Consider the following 27,794-nt stretch of genomic DNA (forward strand, 5'->3'; position numbering starts at 1 on the left):
TCCCCTGTCACCTAAAATGTCCTGGTAAGTATTCAACATTTATAATCCTTCTTACACTGTCATCTAACATGTATTGGTCAATGTTACTCATTTCTAATTATTTTCCCCTGTTGCCTAACATGTACTGGTAAGTGTTCCTCACTTCTAATTATTTTCCCCTATCATCTAACATGTACTTGTAAGTGTTCCTCACTTCTAATTATTTTCCCCTATCATCTAACATCTACTGGTAAGTGTTCCTCACTTCTAATTATTTTACCTTGTCATCTAACATCTACTGGTAAGTGTTCCTCACTTCTAATTATTTTACCTTGTCATCTAACATCTACTGGTAAGTGTTACTCATTTCTAATTCTTCTTCCCCTTGTCATCTAACATCTACTGGTAACTGTTTGACATTTTTAATCCTTCTTCCCCTTTCATCTAACATGTACTGGGATGTGTTCCTTCTAATAATCCTTCTTCCCCTTCTACCTAACATGTACTTGTAAGCATTAAACACTTCTAATCCTTCTTCTGCTGTTATATATCATGTACTGGTAAGTATTACTCATTTCTAAAACTTCTTCCCCTGTCACCTAAAATGTACTGGTAAGTGTTCCTCATTTCTAATCCTTCTTCCCCTGTCACCTAAAATGTACTGGTAAGTGTTCCTCATTTCTAATCCTTCTTCCCTGTCACCTAAAATGTCCTGGTAAGTATTCAACACTTCCAAGCCTTCTTACACTGTCATCTAACATGTACTGGTAAGTATTCAACATTTATAATCCTTCTTACACTGTCATCTAACATGTATTGGTCAATGTTACTCATTTCTAATTATTTTCCCCTGTTGCCTAACATGTACTGGTAAGTGTTCCTCACTTCTAATTATTTTCCCCTATCATCTAACATGTACTTGTAAGTGTTCCTCACTTCTAATTATTTTCCCCTATCATCTAACATCTACTGGTAAGTGTTCCTCACTTCTAATTATTTTACCTTGTCATCTAACATCTACTGGTAAGTGTTACTCATTTCTAATTCTTCTTCCCCTTGTCATCTAACATCTACTGGTAAGTGTTTGACATTTTTAATCCTTCTTCCCCTTTCATCTAACATGTACTGGGATGTGTTCCTTCTAATAATCCTTCTTCCCCTTCTACCTAACATGTACTTGTAAGCATTAAACACTTCTAATCCTTCTTCTGCTGTTATATATCATGTACTGGTAAGTGTTCCTCATTTCTAATCCTTCTTCCCCTGTCACCTAAAATGTACTGGTAAGTGTTCCTCATTTCTAATCCTTCTTCCCCTGTCACCTAAAATGTCCTGGTAAGTATTCAACACTTCCAAGCCTTCTTACACTGTCATCTAACATGTACTGGTAAGTATTCAACATTTATAATCCTTCTTACACTGTCATCTAACATGTATTGGTCAGTGTTCCTCACTTCTAATTATTTTCCCTGCCACCTAACATGTACTGGTAAGTGTTCCTCACTTCTAATTACTTTCCCTATCATCTAACATGTATTGATAAGTGTTCCTCACTTCTAATTATTTTACCTTGTCATCTAACATCTACTGGTAAGTGTTACTCATTTCTAATTATTTTCCCCTGTTGCCTAACATGTACTGGTAAGTGATCCTCACTTCTAATTATTTTCCCTATCATCTAACATCTACTGGTAAGTGTTACTCTCTTCTAATTCTTCTTCCCTTGTCATCTAACAAGTACTGGTAAGTGTTACTCTTTTCTAATTATTTTCCCCTGTTGCATAACATGTACTGGTAAGTGTTCCTCACTTCTAATTATTTTCCCTATCATCTAACATGTACTGGTAAGTGTTCCTCACTTCTAATTATTTTCCCTATCATCTAACATGTATTGATAAGTGTTCCTCACTTCTAATTATTTTACCTTGTCATCTAACATCTACTGGTAAGTGTAACTCATTTCTAATTCTTCTTCCCTTGTCATCTAACATCTACTGGTAAGTATTCGACATTTTTAATCCTTCTTCCCCTTTCATCTAACATGTACTGGGATGTGTTCCTTCTAATAATCCTTCTTCCCCTTCTACCTAACATGTACTTGTAAGTATTAAACACTTCTAATCCTTCTTCTGCTGTCATATATCATGTACTGGTAAGTATTACTCATTTCTAATCCTTCTTCCCCTGTCACCTAAAATGTCCTGGTAAGTATTCAACACTTCCAAGCCTTCTTACACTGTCATCTAACATGTACTGGTAAGTATTCAACATTTATAATCCTTCTTACACTGTCATCTAACATGTATTGGTCAATGTTCCTCACTTCTAATTATTTTCCCCTGCCACCTAACATGTACTGGTAAGTGTTACTCATTTCTAATTATTTTCCCCTATCATCTAACATAAACTGGTAAGTGTTACTCTCTTCTAATTCTTCTTCCCTTGTCATCTAACAAGTACTGGTAAGTGTTCCTCACTTCTAATTATTTTCCTCTATCATCTAACATCTACTGGTAAGTGTTCCTCACTTCTAATTATTTTCCTCTATCATCTAACATGTATTGATAAATGTTCCTCACTTCTAATTATTTTACCTTGTCATCTAACATCTACTGGTAAGTGTTACTCATTTCTAATTCTTCTTCCCCTTGTCATCTAACATCTACTGGTAAGTGTTTGACATTTTTAATCCTTCTTCCCCTTTCATCTAACATGTACTGGGATGTGTTCCTTCTAATAATCCTTCTTCCCCTTCTAACTAACATGTACTTGTAAGTATTAAACACTTCTAATCCTTCTTCTGCTGTTATATATCATGTACTGGTAAGTATTACTCATTTCTAAAACTTCTTCCCCTGTCACCTAAAATGTACTGGTAAGTGTTCCTCATTTCTAATCGTTCTTCCCCTGTCACCTAAAATGTACTGGTAAGTGTTCCTCATTTCTAATCCTTCTTCCCCTGTCACCTAAAATGTCCTGGTAAGTATTCAACACTTCCAAGCCTTCTTACACTGTCATCTAACATGTACTGGTAAGTATTCAACATTTATAATCCTTCTTACACTGTCATCTAACATGTACTGGTAAGTGTTCCTCACTTCTAATTATTTTCCCCTGTCATCTAACATCTACTGGTAAGTGTTACTCTCTTCTAATTCTTCTTCCCTTGTCATCTAACAAGTACTGGAAAGTGTTACTCTTTTCTAATTATTTTCCCCTATCATCTAACATGTATTGATAAGTGTTCCTCACTTCTAATTATTTTACCTTGTCATCTAACATCTACTGGTAAGTGTTACTCATTTCTAATTCTTCTTCCCTTGTCATCTAACATCTACTGGTAAGTATTCGACATTTTTAATCCTTCTTCCCCTTTCATCTAACATGTACTGGGATGTGTTCCTTCTAATAATCCTTCTTCCCTATCATCTAACATGTAGTTATAAGTATTCAATACTTCTAATCCTTCTTCCCCTGTTATCTATGAAGTACTGGTAAGTGTTCCTCATTTCTAATTCTTCTCCCCCTGTCATCTAATGTGTACTCATAAGTGTGTTTCTTCCATTCTAATTATTTTCCCCTGTTATCTAACACCGGTAAGTGTTCTTCACTTCTAATTATTTTCCCCTGTTGTCTAACATGCACTGGTAAGTGTTACTCATTTCTAATCCATCTTCCTCTGTCATCTAACAAGTACGCGTAAGTATTCAACACTTCTAATCCTTCTTCCCCTGTCGTCTAAGATGTACTGGTAGGTATTACCTATTTCTATCCTTCCCCTATCATCTAATATGTACTGGTAAGTGTTACTCACTTCTAATCCTTCTTCCCCTTTCATCTGACATGTACTGGTAAGTATTCAACACTTCTAATCCTTCTTCCCCTGTCATATAACATGTACTGGTAAGCGTTACTCATTTCTGAAACTTCTTCCCCTGTCACCTAACATGTATTGATAAGTGTTCCTCATTTCTAATCCTTCTTTCCCTGTCACCTGACATATACTGGTAAGTATTCAACACTTCTAAGCCTTCTTCCCCTGTCACCTAACATATACTGGTAAGTATTCAACACTTCTAAGCCTTCTTTCCCTGTCATCCAATATGTACTGGTTAGTATTCAACACTTCTAATCCTTCTTATGCTGTCATCTAACATGTATTGGTCAGTGTTCCTCACTTCTAATTATTTTCCCCTGTTATCTAACATGTACTGGTAATTGTTCCTTACTTCTAATCCTTTTTCTCATGTCCACAGTTTTTTCAAAATATGCACTAGTCCTCACACTGTTCTTCCATACAACAGCTCGAAGGCTGAAAATTTGGTACTCACTTGTGGGATTTCTCAGCAAGTAACTAATTCTGTCTGCATGAACCTGCCCCTGTCTGATGGTTTCTCCTGACACAACTTCTTTAGCATACACTTTTAGATACCATTGACTCTCTCACTATGTCCATTACATCTGAGGTGGTAATGAGCTACGTAATTCTGATGAGAATGTATACCTCTTGCATCAGTTCTGAAGTAAACTGGCTCTGTCACTCAAGTAAGACTTCTTTTTGAAAGCCTAATCTAGAGAACATTTCCAGGAGGGCTTCTGCTAGCTTTCCCATCTCTATCTTTGGTGGTGCTATGAATTCTGGGTAACATGACATGTCGTCAACTACTATCAGCATGTACCAGAACCAGATGCCCTTGTCAAATAAGCTGCAAGTCATCTGATCAAGTCCACAGTTACTCTGCTGAATGGCTACAAGATACACCTCATCCAATGGCACCTCAGCTACCTTCCTTCTAGGTGTTGCCCTTTGGCAGATGTCACATGACCTGCAGAATCTGGTTGCATCTTCAAAAAACCCTGGATAATGAAAGTTGCTAGTGATTTTCTTTCCTGTCTTCTTCACTTCTACATGTCCTTACACAATAGACTCATAAGTCAATTTCATGATTTGAGCCCAGTATTCTGCAGGTACTATGATCTATTTACCTTCCCCAGTAGAACTGCCTTAATGGATTGTATAGAGCTCTCCTTTCCAGTCCTCATTTCTGTAAGTCCCTTTTCTCTCTGTCTTCTGCTTGACTTTCTCCTAAACACTGTCCCAAAGTTTCAGCAATGAAGGGTCTTTTTTTCTGTGCTTCCTCCAGTTCCTACATTAAGGATGTCACCATTCAAGACTATCAGATGTCTTGCTTACTTTTCTTTTCTTGAGCCCTTATGGTGACAGCAGATACCTCATCAGTATCCATTCTGTCTGGTTCCTCCAAATTTCTATTGCTTGGTATATTGTAAATCATCATGTCACAGGTGGGTGCCTTCATACACTGTCCCATCAATCAGCACACACAAATGTACCTTGCTCATCATTTGGTCATCAAATACTAAGGCTGATTCTTATTACTGCACCCAGTGTCTCTTAAGTCACCAATGCCACTTTTGACACATTTGCTAACTTGAGCTGACCATCAATCATGCACTGTGATGAATATGACAAGTTATCTTCATCCTGTTTCTCTAGGCAGCAGCATCCATGGTGACAACCATCCTTTTTTGTTTCTTGTCAGCACCAGTAGATAGCTCCAACTGTTTTATGTTGAAATTTCTGCTGTTGCACTCATTCACAATGTGCCCCACATTATAACAAACATAGCATTTTTTCTCTCATTTGTGTGTTGACTTCTTGTCACCTTTGGAGACATCCTGGTCAGTCATCCCTGGCTTCACCTTTGGCTGTTAACTGACTTCCCAGTTTTGTTTTTATACTTCTTCCATGGTCTTTCAAATACCATTCTGCCAACTCAGTCATCTTGTCCATATTCTTTAGTGCTCTCCCTCTTTGGAACAGTGATGTGTCAGTGAATCACATAATCTTGAACTGTTTACCTAATATTAGATCTGACAGTCCTTCTTATTTGTCTTCACATGCTGGTCCATCTTGTGAAGTATTGCCATACAGTTTTTCCAATGTCAGGTTTGACTTCTCTGAACATCCAGTGAAAACCTTCCTTGGTAGGTTCACAGTGTTTCAGTGAGGCCACTTTTAACTTGTCATAGTACATAGCATCTTTTGACATTATGTCAACATACACTTGTAGACCTTTTCTTTTGAGAAAGGGCTGGCCCAAGACTACCCAGTTGTCTTTGTCCAGTTCTGGCTTTGGATAAATATTTTAAATCTATCCAGGAAAGTATCCATGTCATCTTTCCATTCATCAAATTTGGGCAGCTTAGACCTGTTAGCCCTAACCCCATTGTCATTCCTAGGTCCTCTGTCATTCTGTTGAATAAGCTTGGCAGTCTCAGTTTGTGCTCTAATTCCCTCTATTTCCAGTATCTTCTTTTCTTCTCTTTTCTGTTGATGCTCTTCTTTCTATAGGGTTTGTTGTTGTTGATCAAACCTTCATATATCACTCACTGTCTTTGAGCCCAGGTAGCTCACTACTCTGTATCCATTTATCAAAATCAGTTGACATGATTATATACTGTAGTTTTGACCTCTACAGTATTTTTGCCACCAACTGTAGTAGTTATGTGTAAATACACCTGTTTGCCTCTGAGGCTTATGTCTACTTCTACTGCCATTTACCTGTGTAGATCCTAGCAGGCTAACCACTGTCAGATCTTCTGTATGGCTGGATTCTTTACAGTATGTGTCTGTGACTTATTGACAATATATTTCAACAATAAACAAACAACACACACTCCACAGGTTTTAAATTAATATATTAAATTAATATATTAAAACAAGTCAATCTTATACACAAACGTTCATTACACTGTTGATTATCACAGTTGTATTCAGAGCTTAAGTAATTGTATCTTTTTTTTTTGTCAAAGTCCACACAGATTGGTTCAATTACTTTATAATACAATTGACAAGATAAATTCTTCTTCTCTACTCTGTTATTACAATACAATCAGTAATTATTTCACTTTAAAAATCACCATTATATGCTCTTTATGGCTAAATTCACAAACACACAGTCTTGATCTAGCTTTCAAAATAAATTTCTGACACACATTTACATCTTGACTGAGGTCTAGAATATTCCCCACACAACTAAATATTATGTAGCAATAATACTCAATTAAAACAATGAAAAAGCTCAAGAGGTTCTAGGTTCTAGTAATATGATACAATAATATAATTACCACCACTTCATAACTGTTGAACTACACAATGAATGATTCACAGTTATATAAAAAAACCTACAATAAACTACTTCTTCTAGAAATAACCAAATCATAACTCTAGCATTTAATGTAAAAGGAAACAGTCATGTATATCTAAGAGTGATGTTCATAATGTGTGCTATATACTTGACTTCATTCCTTGTATGATGTTAAGTAGTTTATTAGTTATTATATATTTGGCTTTATGGCTGGAATGGGTTTATGCAAATGTTTTGTAGGACAAAATATCTTATATACTTTACTTTTTCTCAGTCAGTGGTAAAGAAGAAGTCTCACAACATTCAGTAATAAAACATAAGTCTCACAATGGTCAGTGGTAAAATAGAAGTCTCACAAGAGTCAATGGTAAAACAGAAATCTCACAACAGTCAGTGGTAAAACAGAAGTCTCACAACAGTCAGTGGTAAAACAGAAGTCTCACAACAGTCAGTGGTGAAGCAGAAGTCTCACAACATTCAGTAATAAAACAGAAGTCTCACAACATTCAGTAATAAAACAGAAGTCTCACAACAATCAGTGGTGAAGCAGAAGTCTTACAACAGTCAATGGTAAAACAGAAGTCTTACAACAGTCAACAGTAAAACAGAAGTCTCACAACATTCAGTAATAAAACAGAAGTCTCACAACAATCAGTGGTGAAGCAGAAGTCTTACAACAGTCAACAGTAAAACAGAAGTCTCACAACATTCAGTAATAAAACAGAAGTCTCACAACAATCAGTGGTGAAGCAGAAGTCTTACAACAGTCAACAGTAAAACAGAAGTCTCACAACATTCAGCAATAAAACAGAGTTCTAACAATAGTCAGAGGTGAAGCAGGAGTTACTGGTGGCTAAGCAGGATTATCAAAAGTCAGTGGTGAAACAGAAGTCTCATGTAGCAATCAGTAGTAAAAGAGTTGTGTAAACTGTGGTGTAATATGAAAATCTCATGTCAACTCTCTTATTTAAGTATTTTAATTTTCTGAAACTATTTAATGATATGATTAAGAATGGACATCTAGATATTAAAAACCATAAATATAAAGTGTTTATTTAAGTGTATTATCAAATGTAATTCTCTGGTGAGATACTGTACAGAACTAAAATTTCTGATTCAGTAACAAGTAGTTGGATAGTTGTAATACACATATTAAAATATTAGCTTTCTCTAGTGATTCACATTTATGCGTTATCACTTTTATGTTGGCATAATTGTTATGTTAGTTAAAACATTCTGTGAATAATCTCAGCTTTTATATTTTCTTAGTAAAATAGTGAATGACGAATAATTGTTTTTCATTTCTTAATAAAATCATATCATTTTTTAATATTTCAAATCCATTACTTCAGTATTATGGTCAATCATACAGGTAAATGCCTGACCTCATATGTTTCACAATTAAAAAATGGCATTGGCTCTGTGCCCTCCTTGACTTTCCATATCACATCACCATTTTCACTGAGAGTAAACTCTGTCCTGATACAAAAATAAAGATATTAACCACACAAAAATTCACAATTCAGAGATAAAAGTTTTGTTTTGTTTTGGAATTTTGCACAAACGATAAAAGTATCATAAGTAATTGAAACCAATGTAAACTTTTGTTTATTTTAAAGTTTAACTTTATATTTAACCATCATTTGTACCATAAAATAATTTTATGATGAAACTAAAAATCCCAACTTCTCACCCTTCTATCCCAGAAGCTCCACTTTCTCCTGGTATAGAGTTGCAACTGGTAATCTGTAAAAGAAATAGGATTACTTTGAAAAATAATTCAACCACATGAAAACCCTGTTAGTTCAATAATTCAACCACATGAAAACTCTGTTAGTTCAATAATTCAACCACATGAAAACCCTGTTAGTTCATACCTTTTTTTTAAATTTGCCACAAATAACATTTGAAGTCAAGAAACTGCAGGGATAATCCATTGTGTATTCTATTATTTCATTAATTCTGCAAAATATTTTTAGCAAGGAAATTTCAAGGTAGTTTAAATTATCTTCCTGTTTCAAGTAAATTACACTTCCCAAGCACGACATAATGTTTTTCATTATAAATATTCTCTAGAAAATACAGCAAATATTAATATCAACAAAGCTTACAACAAAGGTTTCCAAATTACTCGTACATCATTGAATTTTTTTTCAAAAATCTCATAGAGTAGTCTCATCCAATTATATGGCGCATCAATTACTCTCCTCTCCCAATTTATTGGATCAATCATCATATAAAGAGATAAAACAAAATCCTGCTGACTACGACATACTATGTGGTTTTACCGCATTAACTAATTTTTTTCATGTTTCAAAAATTACTAACTTGTAAAGTTTCCTTTCTTACACAGAACTTAAATACAAGTTAATGGAATGTGTGGATAGATACGAAAAAGCAATTTAAATTTAAAATGTGGGCGTATTTCATAAATCTGTTACAATTTCTACTTCAATTGAAATCTTTCATTAGGTTTGGATACTGTAAATAAATATAAAGCCGGCAACCAGCAAAAAGGAAAAAAAGAAAAAGAAATTACGTTAAATTGTACTAATAGTAACACTTTTTCAAAGAAAACATCAAATACAACCACAACATACTTTCCATGTCCCACAATAAATATTGTCATATGCCATTCCAATTGAATACTGCTCTCGAATCAGACGAAACACATTACGCATTCGTCGCTTCGAGATACAAGACACCTAACAGTAAAAGCGCAGACACTGGAAGGGGCTACTGGGCATGCGCCTTTATATATTATACACCCTGCAGCAATGTACATCAAACTTATAAACACATCATAGTTTTGGGTTTGTTTGTTTTTTGCACTTGTGTCAAAACTGTACTGTCTACAATAACAACGTTTCAAAATCCAAATGGATAGCAATGTGAAACTATAAAGGTATATGAACTGAATAATCGTCTGTTTCTAAGAGGTGAAATTAATGATCTTTCTTACTTATACGGTATAAATACCTGTAAACCAATTCAAAATTTAACCAGCAACGGTTTTATAATTTACGGTAGAAAAATAATAAAGGAAATGGTTAGTCACCAGGAAAATTCTTTTGCTTTTCTCGTTAAGAAAGCTGAAACTCAAAAGGCGTGTGTGTGTGTGTTTTCTTATAGCAAAGCCACAGCGGGCTACTTGCTTCGCCCACCAAGGGGAATCGAACCGCTTATTTGAACGTTGTAAATCCGTAGACTTACCGTTGTACTAGCGAGGGACACTCGAAAGGGGAATATTAACTTGAATAGGAATTTTGATGTAATCTAATATCAGTTATTTCTTCTGAAGAAAAATAAAATTAATAAACAAAAAAAAAAACAAATTTTGTAACAAAACGATGTATACGAATAGCAGGAAGCAAATGCGTGGTAGTTCAATAGGCACCACATCTAGAGAAGCTACCTTTTTGTGAGCTTCATCAAATATCTTGTTGTAATTTTCTTCTGTTTGCAATACCTGCAATTGCTCAACTGTCATTGCAGATGCTTCAATCCTGCCAGATACTGTGGCTGACTTTGCTTAGAATGCACGGTTTAGTTCCTCTAATGTGGCTAATGGATGCTGAGCCATCAACAATCCTAAAACTGTCTTTCCTTTGTCAAATCTGTCCAGCAGACCACATGCTTTCCCTGCTGCATCTAATTTTTCATTTGCTAATTCAGACAAAGAATCAACAATGTCACTGTAGTGATCATTAGCACATGTAATTCCAGATAGGCAGCACAACCACACAGAGGGCTGATGTATTTAACTGGACCATTGTGGCTGTCTGACAACACAATATTTTCAAACATTATCTTGTATTTACCTGACCTCTGAAGCAAGACACCAAGTTCGTGTACCCACTGGATAGAATCTCGAACACATTCACAAGCTTCAACTGCATGTTGCATTATTAAATTAGCCTTGTATGATCCGCAGTGAAAAAACAAAGCTGATGGTTGCTTCTCTTTTATTTTTGCCTAGCATACACTGTGCACACCACTCATGTTAGCAGCTCCATCATAAGTTTGTGCTCTTAATCCTGTCAGTGGTAAATTGAGTCTAGTCAGTACATCAAGTATGGTCAAGGATATTGTTTCACCAGTTGTGTTGGAAACATTGTACAAACCAAGAAATGTCTCATGGACGTCAAGGTTCTCATCTACATATCGTACACATATTGTTTTCTGTTCAGAACCTGTAATATCTTGAGTGCCATCAACCATTAATGCAAATATTTTACTTTGCCCCACTTCGTGTGCTATGTTCCTCAGTACAGTATTCCCTCGCTATTCGCGGGGGTTAGGTTCTTAACCCCCCGCGAATATTGGATGCAGTTTTAAAACTTCTATGTATGAGATTATATACGGTACTAAATGCTTCCCAGACACTTTCTAAAGACACTCTTACTCATTAATACAGTAATAATGTAGTAATATTGCATGCAGTCATGTATTTCACTAATGTAGTAATGATAATATAAACACATTTTAATTTTGTACTGCAACAATATTTGTATTTCACTAATGTAGTAATGATAATATAAACACATTTTAATTTTGTACTGCAACAATATTTTAATCAAAAAGAAACGTACATAGCATAGTTACCCTTACTGTATTACTGTACCGTAAAGTCATTTTCTATGCGTACAACACATGTATTAGAATTGACAGAAAGTGGAACAAATTTAAAGGCAAACTTAGACAGATAAATACAGTACGCACAGTTCAGGTAATAATAATACAGTACAGTACAATTCAGTATTAATTGTTCGATAAAGACGTCAATCGATAAAACTGCTTGAGAGAGTAAATACAGACATACCCTCGAAAAGCGCTTTTAGTCTCTATGACCTACAAAAACCTGGTTTACCGAGCATTCGTTTTTATGACGTTATGACGCTAGCCTGGTATACCGGCATACGATGCGATAGGGTTAAGAGCCTAACCCGCGAATATGCGGGGCCGCGAATGGGAAACCGCGAATAGGTGAGGGTATACTGTATTTGATGGCTGAACATCTCCATTATTTCAGCCTGAGCCTTGGGTGATGTGAAAGTGGTTTTTTAATGAAGCTCCTGGAAGTTCCCCTTCGTATCAGTATGTCCACATAATGCTAAACCTTGACGCAGTAAGAAACGTAAACTTCTGAATATTTTGGCTAGACTTCTTTTGCATTCTTCCTGTTGCTTCTTTTTTCCATCGTGTAGCTGGACAGTCACTGGAGTTACATCACGTAAACCTTCTGGAGATATAGTGAATCTGTGCTAAAAGGAGGATTGGTGTTCGCTGAATTTCTGTTTTGCCTTTTTCCAGTTTCAAAAACCGATGGATATAAAAGTATAGTCCACTAGCCTCTTCAAATTCCCTGTAAAAAGGCCTCTATTTTCCGCCTTGGTACAATGAAAGCATATGACTTTTTGAGTCTGATTGTCAAAGTGCAGCCATTGGACTCATCAAAACACTTGTCCGGGAAATTTTGCTTTCTGTCGTGGTATTAGTTGTGCATCTGGATGATAGGCTTTTCCACACTGTATCTGTGGACTGTCAGATTTTTCATTACTGCACAAACTTGTTTCACAACTATCTGGTTCATGATGTGCAATAGCTGCACAAGTATTTTCAGACTCGTCATCTGATGAACATGGTATTTCCTCTGTATGGCAAGTTTCTATTCCTTTGCTTGAGTTTGTTGGATTATCTGCATCTGCATTGTCACTTGTAGTACCGGTAACTGGCTTGCAGAACTGTCTAATATCGGAAAGTTTCAGATGCTTGCTTGTCATAACTGGAATCTGTTTCCCAGATGACTCAACAGGCTAAAATACAGTCTTTATTGAAAAACTCTAACGCACAACGAACGAAAATAGAACAGAATGGAAGTAGTACTGAATTGTACAATGTATTTAAGTCGAACGCGCGAACCTCATAGTGACTATCGATCCAACTGACCGCCTGGGCATCGCTGGGACAATAATGTGTGCTAGTTACAACACGAGTAATTGCAAGTTTCTCGAAATATACTTAAACAATCACAAATATATTATATTCCTGTTAAAGCTCATCAAAAGGCAAATACGTTGTGATATAATGTGTATAAGCCCGTCTATTAAATAAAAACACCTAAACAAAAACTAGTAATAGAATTGAAGTAGAGGCTTCAGGCCGTTGAAATCGCTCCTACTGTGTTCTAATTATACAAGATAATATAATATTTTTACTGTCTATGATACGGGAGCGGAGGCGCGTCTGGATCCGAGCTACCCGAACCTGTCGTTAACTGTACACAAAACGTACACTATGGTCAGCGATTTCGGCAACTAAGGATAGTAAGGCATTCGACAATAAAACCGGCTAGACATGGATAAGAACAAATGGCGTAGGAAAACCGCACAATATACGCATAAGACTGATGCAGCTACGAGCTACAAATGGCCTGCCAGATCTAGATCACAGGAGTTTATGTTTATGCGTAATATTTTCGAATTTCATGCTCTGTTCAATCTGTTGTGATGAAAATTTTACTTAATCTTATAATAGGCCCGGCATGGCCTAGCGCGTAAGGCGTGTGACTCGTAATCCGAGGGTCGCGGGTTCGCGCCCGCGTCGTGCTGAACATGCTCGCCCTCCCAGCCGTGGGGGTGTATAACGTTACGGTCAATCCTACTATTCGTTGGTAAAAGAGTAGCCCAAGAGTTGGCGGTGGGTGGTGATGACTAGCTGCCTTCCCTCTAGTCTTACACTGCTAAATTAGGGACGGCTAGCACAGATAGCCCTCGAGTAGCTTTGTGCGAAATTCCCAAAACAAAACAAAACTTAATCTTACCCTACGTACAAGACGTAGTTAGATTCTGTGACAGTGCTTGCAAGCCTTGCATGTATATTTAGGCCTACTGACTGATACTTACGAACTATCGCTTAGATCGAAAAACTTGGAAGCACGCCTATATTAAAGATGTACATTTCGGCTACTGAAAAAGCCTACATATAGGCCTAATTATGTAATTCAATTGGTAATAACACAAAAATCACAAGAACAAGCACACAATTTGTAGGCCTGTGATGCAATAAAACAATTCAACAGACCAAACTGTAGGGGGAATGATTGTGTGCACCATACCCCAACTAAAATGAAGGGGGGATGTATCCCCAACCCCCCAGGATTTACGCCCCTGCTTAAGGATAAATTCATCTGATATTGTTTAATATTTGTTTAAAAGATATGTAACGCACAAGAACGAGTTTAGTCATTTGTGTGTGAATTGAAATATACAATACACACTTTGTTTTAAAATAAACTTGTTTTAATATCTCGGATGATCGTTTAAATGGTAGAACAATTCCTTTGCAACCATTTTGGAATGTATATAATGGTGTATAATAAAATCAGATGGAAAAATCGGTCCTCTTATAAGAAGGATTCATACCTGTAGTATTTGACAAATATGTTATGGGTTGTATAGTATGGCAAGGCTTAACTGCAGACCAGAGGTTTATGTCCTCTTACAACAGGAAATGCTCAGGTATCAGGCTTTGGAGTATTTTTTTTCTTTATGTTGCAACTACGACAAACAGTGAAAGAAATAATATGAAATTCATAAATACCGTGCAGTTCAATAGATAAAAGACCATACTAACAGATACTTCAAGCCAGTAACCAAATATTAAAATCATATATAAAAAGAACTTTGGCAGAAGATACAGATACTTGCCGTCCATTCCATTAAATATCACTGTGAATACTATACCAGTCTACCTAAAGAATTTATCAAAGAAATCGTAAATCTTTCTTTTTGTTTTGCATCGATAATAAACTCGTATTTCTACATAGATTTAGATATTGCAGTATACGAATTCACTGAATGTACAGTGTTTTTCACATTAAATCCTATTACTTTAACATGAAGTTGTAATATTTAAGTTTTATTGCAAATTTAAAAAACGTTATGAGCTACTTTACCAGCAGAAATAATGATGAATCTAGTAAATTTGAAGGTTTTATGTTGTATCTGCAGATATACTGAATACAAGTCTAAAGAGGTTATAATTCCATTATACAGGTCACTGGAGTATTTTATTAAGTCTTGGGCTTCATACCTTAGGAAATACATTGAATTGTTGGAAATGGTTCCTAGAAAGACCACTAAAATGGTACCTTGGGTGGAAAAGGCGTCATACGAGACTGAAATCACTCAAATTGTATCTCAGAACAACTGGTATGGGTAATAACACTTTTACTAATAAAGCAGAGAACAATGTTTCGACTTTACCAGGTTGTTAACCTGAAGATGACTTGGGATAGTCGAAACGTTGTTCTCTGCTTTGTTAATAAAGGTATTAATACCCATACCAGCCATTCTGAGATACAATTTTTTACTTCAAGTTGGTTTCTCGTCATCAAGAACCACTCAAATTGTTTTATCCTGATAAAAAAAGTTAAAGTGGATCTGATTCTGGTATTTAAGATTTTAAAGGGAATAGTGTCCATGCATCACCCTTTCTTATATTTAATTCTGAAGATATCAGGATTATGAACACAAATATAAATTTTGTTAGGGTAGAAGTCTTCTTCAGCTAAGACAATTTCATTTTTCTAACCGGGTGCTTGGTCTTTAGAATTGGTTGCCTTCGGATATTGTAAATGCAGTAAATTTAAACGAGCTTAAGAACATGCTTGACAATTATATGAATAATAAGGGCTGGCATTAAACTTTTGTCAAGTTATTTTAATTTGTTTAGTTGATGGAATGCTGAGATGGACCAATAGGTCCAATGTGGTTCCAAAATGTTATGGTAAGTAAATATTATTTTTTCATTCATAAATATTCATTATTATTAATAGTGGATATCTTTAGAGATGTTATATGTTTATGGATTATGTTTTTAGTTTTGTTTATCCATTTTATTTAATAGGATTATATTTAAGTTTGTTTGCCCCTCCCTTTTTTTTTTTTCAGCATGCGAATATATACAGGACTTTTCTTTTTGCCAGTAGAGGGTCTGTAAGTAGCGAAAGAATCTGTTACTAGGTGCCAAATTCAAATGGTACTGTAATCAATTTAATGTTATATTGATGTTAGGTGAGAGAAGTAAGTTTATCTTTTTTCCTGTACTTTTTGCTGCATATATCAATGTGCTACTTAACTCATAATTTAATTTTAACGAAGAAGGTTTACGTAACCATGAGTGATGTATTAGACGGAAATCTGTAGAACTAGAACTGTAATTTTGAGTTTGAAACTGACATTGTCCATTTCAATACTAATAGTAGGTGACATTTGTATCCATATTGATGTTAAGTCGACTATCGTACTAGTTGATCAGTGCTGTGTCACTGTCTCCTGAAGTGTAATCGTAAATGAGCTTTTTAATATGATACTATAATAACAACAAAAACAAGTAGAAGCATAGTATGAATTAACCTTTAGTGTAAACTTCTCGCCCATTGTCTCTTGTACTTATTTTAAATTGAATTGACAATGGACTTGGTTTGTCGCGAGATCTGGCTCTAACGTAGCTGCTCTATTACCTTTTAATTGTAATTTTATAGTATTGGTAAGTAATAACAATCCTGCACATGTTGTTGACCACTTTCTTGAGCCATCCTAGTACTATCATGAATATGCTCTTGCTAGTGGTGGGCCAAATATTGAATACAAATCAAAAGAAGTTCAATTTTATTTTATATGTTTCTGATTATGCTATATTTGTAGTGTTGTGTTTGCTCTCAAGCCTCTTATTGTAGGAAGAACATTTGAATTGTTGGAAATTGTTCAGAGAGTAGTTACTATAATAGTATCTGAGATGGAGGGGTTGTCATATTTGGGGAGGATTAAATTTCTCAAATTATTTTCTATTTAAAAGAAAATTAAAATGGATATGATTGAAGTGTTTGGGATTGTAAAGAGAATTTACTGTTGATGTGTTATCTTTCTTCATACTTAATAGCAAGAATAGGACTAAGGGACTTGGATATAGATTTTGACAGCAAAGTATCATCTAAAGCTAAGACTGTTATTTTTCTGACAGGGTAGTTAACCTTTGGAATGAGTTGCCATTAGAAGTGGTGGATGCAGTTAATTTAAGAGTGAAAACATTCACTCCTAAACACAGTGAACTATTCCATTTGAAGGCAATTGTGAATATACCCATTCAGGTAACTCTCCAAGCTACGTGGTATTTGTCACAAGGAGTTATTGTTGAGAGTGATTTGAAGAACATCCCCCAGTCAGAGTCCTTGCTGGTTTCTCCACCCAAGGAGTTTCTGCAGTGAGGCATATCTCTACTCACAAGGGTGGAATTATGATGTCAACCAGTGTCTTCATTTTGACATTTGTATCACTACATCCACATGTAGGAGTACAGACTGATCTCTCCCTGGTTCCAAAACAATCGTTCTCAAACCATCTGAAAAGTCTTGACATCCATGGTTAAGAAACTTGATGGATCAATGTCAACACCCATTTCTGTTCCTACCAGCCCACTTCCTTTAGTTCCAAATATGGGCATTTCCTTGGGTACATCTTCTCCGGTCCCAAGATGCAAAACAATCATTCGTTCATGTCCTCAGTCACTGGAATCTTCTTCCAATGACAGAGACCTGTTTAATCGACCCAGGGCAAGGTCCATGGAGGTTAATAGACATCCCTTGAATAAAGAAAAAAAGATGTGGTTGAAAACAGAGGGGCACTCCACCCAAGTTGACTACACATAAATAAAAATGGCCACATTGATACAGTGGAACTGTTGAGATTTATGTTCTAGTCTGGATGACATCAAAACACTGATTATTTCTTAGCATCCTGTGTGTCTTTCCTTACAGGAAACATTTCTGAAACTTGCCAATACAGTCACTTTTCAGCAGTTTTCTTTGTATAGAAATGACAGGTTGTGTGATAGATGAGTACATGGAGGGGTGGCACTGTTGATCAGTCATCATGTGCCCACCCTGTCTTTGCCACTCAATGCATCCTTGGTTTGAGCTCATAGCCATCTGTGTTTCCTTGGGTTGTACAATCTCTGTTTGTGCTCTCTACCTGTCTCCTGAAGAGACCTGTGATCAGTCAGACCTTGATGCTCTCATTGAACATTTTCTGTCTACCTTTTTAATCCTGGGGGACTTTAATGGACATAATACCCACTGGGGAGGTGCTGATATTGATGGAAGGGGTTTCTCCAAAGAGCATATGCTATCAGATCACAACTTTTCTCTGTTCAATACTAGCTCTTATACTTATTTTCATGCATCTTGTCAGTCTTTTGATGCTTTTGATCTCTCAGTTTGTTCCTCTTCAGTATTCTCCCACTTTTCATGGAGGGTTGATAGTAACCTGTGAGGCAGTGATCATTTTCCTATCATTCTGAGAGAGACTGGCTGTGATTGATGACACCTGACCTTCATGCCCTGGTGGAAGCTGGATCAAGCCAACTGTTCCTCTTTCACTGCTCTCACAGAACTTGATTCTGCCATTGTCTGTAAGTCATCTATAGATGACTGTTGGCAGCAGTTACTGACTGTATTATACAGGCAGCAGCTCAGTGTATTCCTGAAACTTCAACAAGTTTTCCCTGATATTCTCGTCTGTGTTGGAATCCTGCATGCCACATGGCATGGAAAGCTCAAAATCAGGCCTGGGATTTGTTTCGTAGGTATCACACACTCTAACTGCATCACTTTCCACATGCTTGGTAGGTAAGACATTAAAGCCAAAAGGAATCTTGGATTAAATTCACAACCAGCATATCTTCTACCACCAGTTCCAAAGTCATGTGGGACAAGATTTTAAAGGTCAGTAGACAGTATAATTTTGTCCCTCTTTTGATCTTGCTCTCTGATGACCAAGTAGCTGATGTCTGGAGCATTGCTAATACTCTTGGTAAAAGTTTTTGCCAGGTATCTAGCACTTCTGCTTCATCTTCACCTTCTTAGCCATCAAGATTTGGGCAGAGCGATAATCTCTTTCTTTTTGGGCTAATTGTCGCTATGACTATAATCTCCCCTTTACACTGGTAGAACTCAAACTGGCCCTTCATTAGTTTAGCAGTACATCATTTGGGCCTGATGACATACACTATGAGATGCTGCACAATCTACCTCCTGCTTCTCTTGCTATTCTTCTGTTTAGTTTTAATTGGATCTAACAGGAGAATATTTTCCTGATGCATGGCATCAGGCTATTGTTCTACTTTTCTCTAAGCCTGGGAAGGATCCAAAGATTCCTTCAATGTACCATCCAATTGCTTTGATGAGCTGCCTCTGTAAAACCTTATAAAGGATGGTTAATGCTCATCTTGTTTGGTTCATTGAATCAAACAACCTCCTCTTGCCCACCCAGTGTGTGTTCCGATTACAAGGCTCTATCATGGACCACCTGATTCAACTTGAAACATCAGTCAGAGAAGTCTTTCTCAAATGACAACATCTTGTATCAATATTCTTTGACCTTGAGAAGACTTATGATGCTATGTGGAGGTATGGCATTTTGTGAGACTTTCACTTGTATAGGTTATGTGGCCATTTGTCCATTTTTATTAAACATTTTTTAATGGACAGGTAATTTCTAGTTTGTGTGGGTTTGACACTTTTCAGTACAAAGATTAATGCCATCACTGAACAACTCCCTCTTACTGTTGATGACTTCCACATCTCATGTCAGTCGTCAAACATGAGGTTTATTGAGTGGCAGCTACACACTGCTCTCAGTTGTTTACTGAAGTGAACCACAACAAACAGTTTTAAGTTCTCTCTCCCTAAAACCATTTTCATGCACTTTTGCTACCAATGGGGTATTCACCCCAATCTTGAACTCTGTATTGGTGAAGTTGTGCTTCCTGTGGTCCCTGAGACAAAGTTCTTGTGCTTATCTTTGACTGCAAGCTGACCTCTATACTATATATCAAACAGCTACAGGTCAAATGTACAAGAGCACTGAACATCCTCCATGTCTTCTCTTTCAACACTTGGAAAACAGATCAAAGTTCTATGCTAAAGATATACTGTACTCTTAATCGATTGTAACTAGACTATGGATCATTGGTCTATGTCTCTGCCAAGATTTAAGCCTTAAAGATGCTAGATTCCATTAATTATTAGGGACTTTGGATTTTCATGAGGGCTTTCCACACTTCCTCAATTCAGAGCTTATACACAGAGTCTCATGAACCTCATCTACACCTCCACTGTTTGCAACTGTCTTCACTGTATGATTCAAAACTTTTATCCTTACCACAACATCCCACCTAGGGTTGTGCTTTCCTTCTGCAGTAGGTCATGCTTTTTCAGAACAGATGATCTGCCATTCCTCCTTTTGACCTTCTTATCTAGGTGCAGTTGAATGAATTGGGTCTGTCCTTGGATAACACTACTGTATCCACTGGTCAGCCCATCCCACCATGGCTTATTACAATCCTCAAATGTCACCTTTCTTTAAGCCATCTGAGAAAAGCAGATATTCCTGATTGGAAATACCGTCTTTTATTTGTTGAACATCTTTCAAATCATCCTTCCATTCCTATTTATATGGATGGTTTGAAATCAGGTGACTCTGTGGGCTCTGCAGTGGGTTATTGTGGTTTGGTTGTTGTGTGCAGAATCCCCTCTATAGTTTTTGTGTTCACTGCTGTACTGTACACCATTTCTTTTGCCCTGAATCACATAGAAGCTTAGCAGTACTGAAATTGCACTATTTATACTGACTCATTTAGTTCTTTACTGGCCCTATAATCGCTTCACGTCAGTTCTCATGCTGTTCTCACTGATATTCAAAACCAACTGGCCCATTTCTCTTTAATATCTACTTCTATCCAGTTTTTCTGGATATCAGGCCACGTTGGTATTTATGGGAACTGGCTCGGCAACACCGCAGCTAAATCTGTCTGTTCTGGCACAATTACTGCTGTGTTTGTTCTGTACATAACCATGGTCCTGTATTCGAGGCTCGGCTCTGTGTCAGTTGGCAGTCGACTTGGAGTGAGCAAAATGAAAACAGCTTTGGCAGATAAAACTCACTATTGGACTTTGGCTGTCTTGTTTTCATAAGGATGGGAAAGAGGAAGTTGTTCTAACCAGACTATGCATTAGTCACAATTTTTAACTCATTATTTTCTTTTATCTGGGACTGATGCACCAGTGTGTTGTCTGTGTAACAATCAGGTCACAATAAGCCACATTTTACTGTCTTGCTGTCGTAATGACTCTCAACAGTGGCACCATTTTAAATATATTTTGTTCCAAGGTTTATCCATCACATTAGACAGTGTTATTGGAGATGGTGACACTGTTCTCCTTAGAAATGTTTTTAGTTTTTTAAAGGACATTAATCTTTTTAACACTGTTTAAGTTTTTCATTCAAAAATTAGTGTTTTAACATGATTTCTTTTTACAAATTAAAGTGAAATTAGTTCAATAAGAAATTAGAAAATGAAAATGGCCATGATGTCAAACGACTCAAAATCATGACTGGAAAGGCAAACTTGAGGTGTATAATGGTGGTTCTTAAACTTACCTGTTAGTCATCCTGGTGGGTTATAATAATTAAAATTACGCTACAGAAAGTCCTTTACAGTTTGTATTACTTTCTCTCTTACCGATGCAAACTAGATTTAAAAATTGGATTTATCTCTATTTAAGTTTGTAATTAAAAAATTAAACTTTTTGTTTTAACTTTTTAACTGGTTTGCTGCAGATAGCCTAGTTCATTTACACCGTAAAATACCAACCAACAACACATGCTGATAAATTTACACAAGAGTGAATAATGTTAACTACATCATGACAGGTACACAAACAGTGATGAGCATTGACTATGTTATGACAGGTACACAAACAGTGATGAATGTTAACTACGTCATGACAGCTTCACAAACAGTGATGAATGTTAACTACATCATGACAGCTTCACAAACAGTGATGAATGTTAACTACATAATGACAGGTACACAAACAGTGACAAATGTTAACTTCATCATGACAGGTACACAAACAGCAACAAACGTTACCTACATGATGACAGGTACACAGAGAGTGAAGAATATAGCTATATTTAAGATGACTAAAGTTGTTTATAGTTTGATTTAAAAATTGTGATAAATATTAAACTGTAATAAGACTGTATTTATATGCAATAACATTCTTATTAATTTTGTAGGAAAGTAATCAAGTTGAAACTAAGTATGTCCCAGGACTGTTTTGGTACTGATATTAACAGTGAAGCAACTGGAAGTGATAGTGAAGATTCTATTCCAAGTCTTGCTGAACGTCTGAAACAACGTTCTGAGGCTCAGAAACATCAAATACAAGAATGCATTTGTTTGAGTGATGAGGAACCCTGTCAAAATGAGAAATATATTGTGTTTGAAGGTAAAGAATCAACTTTACCATCACATGGATGTGAAACTAAAATACACAAACCTGAAATTTTTAAGGAATCTGTTCACAGTTTCACCAGATTAAAACCATTAGTTGAAGATAGCATTACAAAAGGATATGTTGAAAGTAAAGTGCAAGAGATTACTTACCAGGTAAACTCATTATCTGGTTTACAAAAGTCAGGTGTTACTTCAGTAGCCAAAACTTGTTTGCCATCACTGGTAGAGAATGAAATGAACATTGGAGCTAAAGAGGCTTGCCAACTTAGAGGGCATAGGGAGGTATTAATTGATCTCTCAATCTCAAGTGATAAAAAAGGAGAGAGAAACATTCAGAACTATGAGAAGAGACAAATGGCAGGTTCAGAGTTAGGAAAGAGGTAAGTCTTAATGTAATGTTATACATTAGGAGGTGGCCTTTTGAACATTTGTCAGGAAGGGAATAGGTACACTGGTTTGTAAAACCTTAAAAATTTAGTATTTTTATACTCTAATACATAAGGAAACTAAAACTGTGTGTCCAGTGCAAAAACATCTTCATGAAAAAAAAAATCTTATTCAAATAATCAAATTCCAATATGGTACTTTACCCCCTCTCACATAAATAGCTATTCGTGTTCAGTGCTGCCCTGTATATGCAAACATTTTTTGCACATGCCACAAACCTTGAAGTTTCCACTCATCTGGAGTTAACTGATTCCAATGCATCTTGAATGGAAATTATCATGCTATAACCCTTCACTAATAAGAGTGCAAGATATGCTTGTGGCATATGATCCCCTTTTAATTTTGCTAAACTGTCACTTCAAGTTTTGGCAGAAAATGGAAGCACCAACTTTCAGTGGGGAGGAAGGGTTAAAAATGTGGTAGGAGGTAAGTACCTATAAGAAATACACTTTCAGTATAGGAAACTTATAACTTATAATACAGTGCATTACCTCTTCTCAAATAAATGGCTAGAATCCCACATTGAACAGGTAGATAAAAAGAAAGAAGCATCTTTCCAAAGTGTCTGAAGGACATTCCAGAAGAGGTCTTTGGAGTCAAAGATCATATGTTGGAAATTGGAGCACTTCTTAACTACATACTCTTCACTCATTGTGGAAGGATGTCAAATATATTGGTATAAAATCAGAGAGGCACATTCAACATCCAAATGGGAGAGGAATATGGCAGTAGAGTGATGAACCATACATTATTTATTGAAGTGATGAAACTCAGTCTTGGGAAGAATATATATGTAAAAACAGCTTGTTTGGGTTGAGAAAATTTTTTTACGTAGAGGAGCAAAGAAGGTTACTTCTTTCCTTATTTGTGAACCTGACAGTGACCAAAGAAGGTCGAAACGTTGTTCACTCCTCTATGTAAAAAAATGTTCTCAACCCAAACGACCCATTTTTACATGTATATTTTTCTCTACAAGTGGGTTTTCTCGACATTACTGATCAGTCTTGGGAAGCTTAAAAGTGTGTAAGATTAAAGGACTTATTCCTAGGTGTAGAGTGGCTCGGGTGCAATGAACCATAAATGGCATGTCAACTACAATTCAAAACCAGATCTCTTGGTTCTGACATGTAAATGGGAGTAGGAAAATGGATCATAACAGCAATATATCAACTACAATTCAAAACCCAACTATCTGGTGGGGGTAGAAAAGAGGGTCATACAATCTTCAACTGAAGTTCATAAGTCTAGAGGAAATCTCATAACCCCTCAATCCATGAACAGGCAAATGTTGTTGTTTTTTTATAATAATGGGAAAAATTGAATCACAGACAAATCAGTGGAGTAAGGGAAGAAAAGCAAGGGAGATGGAAAAACCTTGAAAGGATTTACTGGACCAACAAGGCCATCTGTACCCATTCAAGAAGAAACATGGAAGATGGTAAGAAATAGATAACTCAAAAGGAATATATTGCATAAGTCATGAAACAGAGGTAAATAAAAGTAATCCAGAAGTAAGGAAAGAATTGACCTGAAACAGTAGAAAAGCCAAGATTTGAGTCAGCCTGGAAATCAATTAGAAAGACCAGATACTGAGTGACATGGATGAACAAACATTTTGGGAAAGGAAAAAAACTGATGGAAGGAGAATAACGAAAGTGAGAAACTGTCTAAACATATTAATAGCTAGGGCAAGCAGATGATAAACTAGAGATCAAAAATAAAAGAGGGAATTACTTAGGAATTGATAAATAATTCAAAAACTTCATGTAAATGAGTACCCCACAGGAGTTAGAGCCATCAAAAACTTGGAGAATTGAGAGATCACTCCTTGGGAGAAAATGTTATGGGACTGGAAAGGCAATGGGCAACAAGGACAAACTTGGAACATGACCCTGTTTCAGGAGATGTACATAAAGTGAAAACATCTAAAAGAATAAAGATGACATTATCTTATAATGAAGCAAAAAATGGAATATGGCATAGCAGATACCCCACATGATGCCAAATGAAGCTTCCCAAAAAAACAAACTGGTGGAGAAAATGATGTGACGTTAAGTCCCTATTAGTAATGGATAGTAAACAGCAGTGTCTCACCAAGGAAGATCTTGAAAGGAAAAGAACAAAAATGGCAAACCCCTCAGTGTGGAAGAAAGGAGGATGAGGTATCTTACAAAAATAACTGAACATGTGAAACACCTTAGAAAATAAGTTGAAGGTAAACATTACTTGTAGGAAAATATATAGGGTAAAATGAAGCTGAAAATCTAGATGGTAGAAAATGGAAAGGATTAACAGAGATTTGAAGGACGTAAGAACAAGAAGAAAATCTGCCTGATGGTAACTAAGGTAAAGATTTGCAAGTACCCACTATCAAAAGAGACAAAAAAAATCTGGAAACAATGTCAGGAGAAGGGGATATACTGTGAAATATGTGTAAAAAATTAAACTGAGTTAGGCTTAACAGATTATGCAGTAGAAGCTTGGATTCCAGTCCATGATAAGGTGGAGGAAAGTTGAAAAAATATAGGCTCTCTGAAATGGGTTCAACCATTATAGGAGGAATACAAGTAACCTTGGAAGCAGGTAGGGTGTACAGGGACCTACACAAACAAAATTAAGGGTAAGATATGTAAAGTGTAAATTAAATGAAATGAATAATAAGAAATTAATACACTTGTTAAGACTAAACAAACAAGATATTTAACTTAGCAATAATCCTCACGTAAAACTACAAGTAAATCAAAAATAAAAGTCTGAAGACAAACGGTGGAAGACTTGAAATGTCATCCTCTACACTTGTGTCTTCACAACAGGCAATTGCTGTCCATTCTACAAAGTTTCATCATGAATACTCTGCCTAAACAGTCTATCAAAGAACAGGCTTGTATTAAGCCTAATTGAACAGTGCAGGATGAAGGATATCACTGAGGTCTAAAATAAAAATCTTAGCCTAACAACAAGCAAAATAATAAAAATGAAGTAAATGGGAATTTCTAAAGTGAAATAAGTGTGTGAACAATAACATATGTATGTAGTTAAACTGATGACTGACATTGCAGTCAGATGAATTACAGGTAATCCTAAAATAACAGACCTCTGGTGTCAGTAGTATAGGGGAAAGGATACAATTAAGCCTAATTTCTAACCTAAATTGGACTATGGCATCAAAAACTTGTAAAATTCAAATAACTACAGATAATAACATTAAAAGTATTCAAAAACCATAACAAGACAATGTCTTCACAAAGTCAGCAGACTGTATGTCAAAATGTGTGGGCCCCCAAACTTGAGGCAAGACTTGACAAATATCAGTTCCTTGAACAATCAAAATAAAGCAGGAAATCTTCTGGTAAAGTACCAAGACCTGAAGCCAGTGTAAAAGTGGGAATAGAACAGACAACCTGTGAAGTTGTAACATAGAATTTATTATGCAGAATGAATAATCAAACACAACTGTGTTGGAAGAAAGAGAAAAAAGTTTTTTTTGTAAGGAAATAAGTTCCATAACTCACGTTTCACATGTTCCTGCTGTATAATAAAGACTAAATTTATTTTAGAGAAATTAATACAAAGATGGAGAATGAAATTAAAATGAGAAGTGATAGTTTGATAGAATTGAATAGGGGGGGAGTCCTGCTTCAAGTAGAGTGTGTCTTGTCTATTTATTATTCAAATATATTGGTTACAAGTTAGAGACACCTGCTGTAGAGAATCTTGCAGCCTGTATACAACTTTTAATGAGTACAATTTTCCACAATTTATGTTTTCTCAGCTGTAAAATATCCTGTGAAAGAATCCCAGCCCCTACATACAAAAATACTGACAAAGAGGTAATCTGTTGTAAATGAAAGAGGTAAGTGTTAAACCATGTATGCAAAGTTGGTATAATCCTGTGTTGTTAATAAAATGCTAGCTCATATGCAACACGTGTAGTTGAAGTGCTTGTTTGGAACAATTGGAGATCAAGTAAGCATTTTTACAGGTGTTTGAGTTGCTTATTTTTGTAACAGTACATGTTCAGTAAGATGTTTCAACTATCTTGCAGATCATAAAATGAATACAAATGTAAGATAAACCAACATTTTGCTATAAATATACCAAGTACTCTTGTTGACTGAGCTATTCTCATATAATACTGTTTGGCTATAACTAGTTTCTGTAGGTGACATCAGATGTTAGTGTTAGTGTGAACCAATGTTTGGTCCCTCGAAGTGGATTCCTGTACAGGGTGAGGGGACCTCTTAGAGAAGGTTCTGTAAGTTCAGTTTACCTTTCTGGGATCTGAACATCCATTCATGTGTTTTCTATGCGTGGTGACCCATGAAGGGGAGGAGAGGATCCTTGTGGTGTCTGGGGTGCTGCAACACATTACATTGGCCTTTAATTTTTTTAGCCGAGCAGCCTTGGGGTTGTCAGGGTCAATCGGCTAGTCCATTTGGGCTAAGGTAAACTAAGTACCAATGTTGGACATTCTCAACAGGTAATGTGGACATTGTGTCTAATACTGGTGTTTGGGCATAGTGCTTACTAAACCCTGGTGTTGTTGCAGTGTTCTTATTTGGCATTGCAGCACATCCCCTCATAGATGAGTGGGGACAGTGGGTATTAAATGTTCTTATTTTATTATGGATACCCTCATTCATGAACAAAAAAATAATGAAAAAATTCCAACGGATTATTGGAAAACGGCCATGTATGAATGACTGTGTAACAGTTATCATCACAGTATAGACTCAACACCTCAGAAAGGAAGCTTCACTCAGGAGGCTATTTGTTGGAAAAATGTTCACCACAACACACCAAACTCTATCTGAGTTCAAAGCACATAGAAAATAT

At 36.1% G+C, this 27,794-nt stretch overlaps 2 protein-coding genes across 12 annotated transcripts in view; one reads left to right on the plus strand and one right to left on the minus strand.

Annotated features, from left to right (window-relative positions):
* Positions 1-9,892, minus strand: part of LOC143237423 (uncharacterized) — a 90,688-nt gene extending 80,796 nt beyond the window's left edge. For all 4 annotated transcript variants that reach the window (XR_013020062.1, XM_076476662.1, XM_076476661.1 and 1 more), the window contains exons 1-3: positions 9,749-9,892; positions 8,842-8,894; positions 8,534-8,627 (exon numbers count right to left, since the gene is read on the minus strand). Coding sequence is in view for 3 of the 4 variants with exons in the window: in XM_076476662.1 (XP_076332777.1) it covers positions 8,534-8,627; positions 8,842-8,894; positions 9,749-9,829 (228 nt within the window). In the remaining variant the exon portion in view is untranslated. The remainder of the gene's footprint in view (positions 1-8,533; positions 8,628-8,841; positions 8,895-9,748) is intronic.
* A 6,204-nt stretch (positions 9,893-16,096) lies between these two features.
* The window catches only part of mms4 (Methyl methanesulfonate sensitivity 4), a 38,274-nt gene continuing 26,576 nt past the window's right edge, over positions 16,097-27,794 (plus strand). For 6 of the 8 annotated variants that reach the window (XM_076481003.1, XM_076481008.1, XM_076481007.1 and 3 more), the window contains exons 1-2: positions 16,097-16,234; positions 22,292-22,891. In XM_076481003.1, coding sequence (XP_076337118.1) covers positions 22,317-22,891 — 575 coding nt within the window. In that variant the 5' untranslated portion in view covers positions 16,097-16,234; positions 22,292-22,316. Of the gene's footprint in view, positions 16,235-16,393; positions 16,413-22,291; positions 22,892-27,794 lie in introns of those variants that run through there. The other 2 variants (XM_076481004.1, XM_076481010.1) reach the window with 2 other exon arrangements.

Source organism: Tachypleus tridentatus, chromosome 13, assembly GCF_004210375.1.
Source record: "Tachypleus tridentatus isolate NWPU-2018 chromosome 13, ASM421037v1, whole genome shotgun sequence".
Classification (NCBI taxonomy): Eukaryota; Metazoa; Arthropoda; class Merostomata; order Xiphosura; family Limulidae; genus Tachypleus; species Tachypleus tridentatus.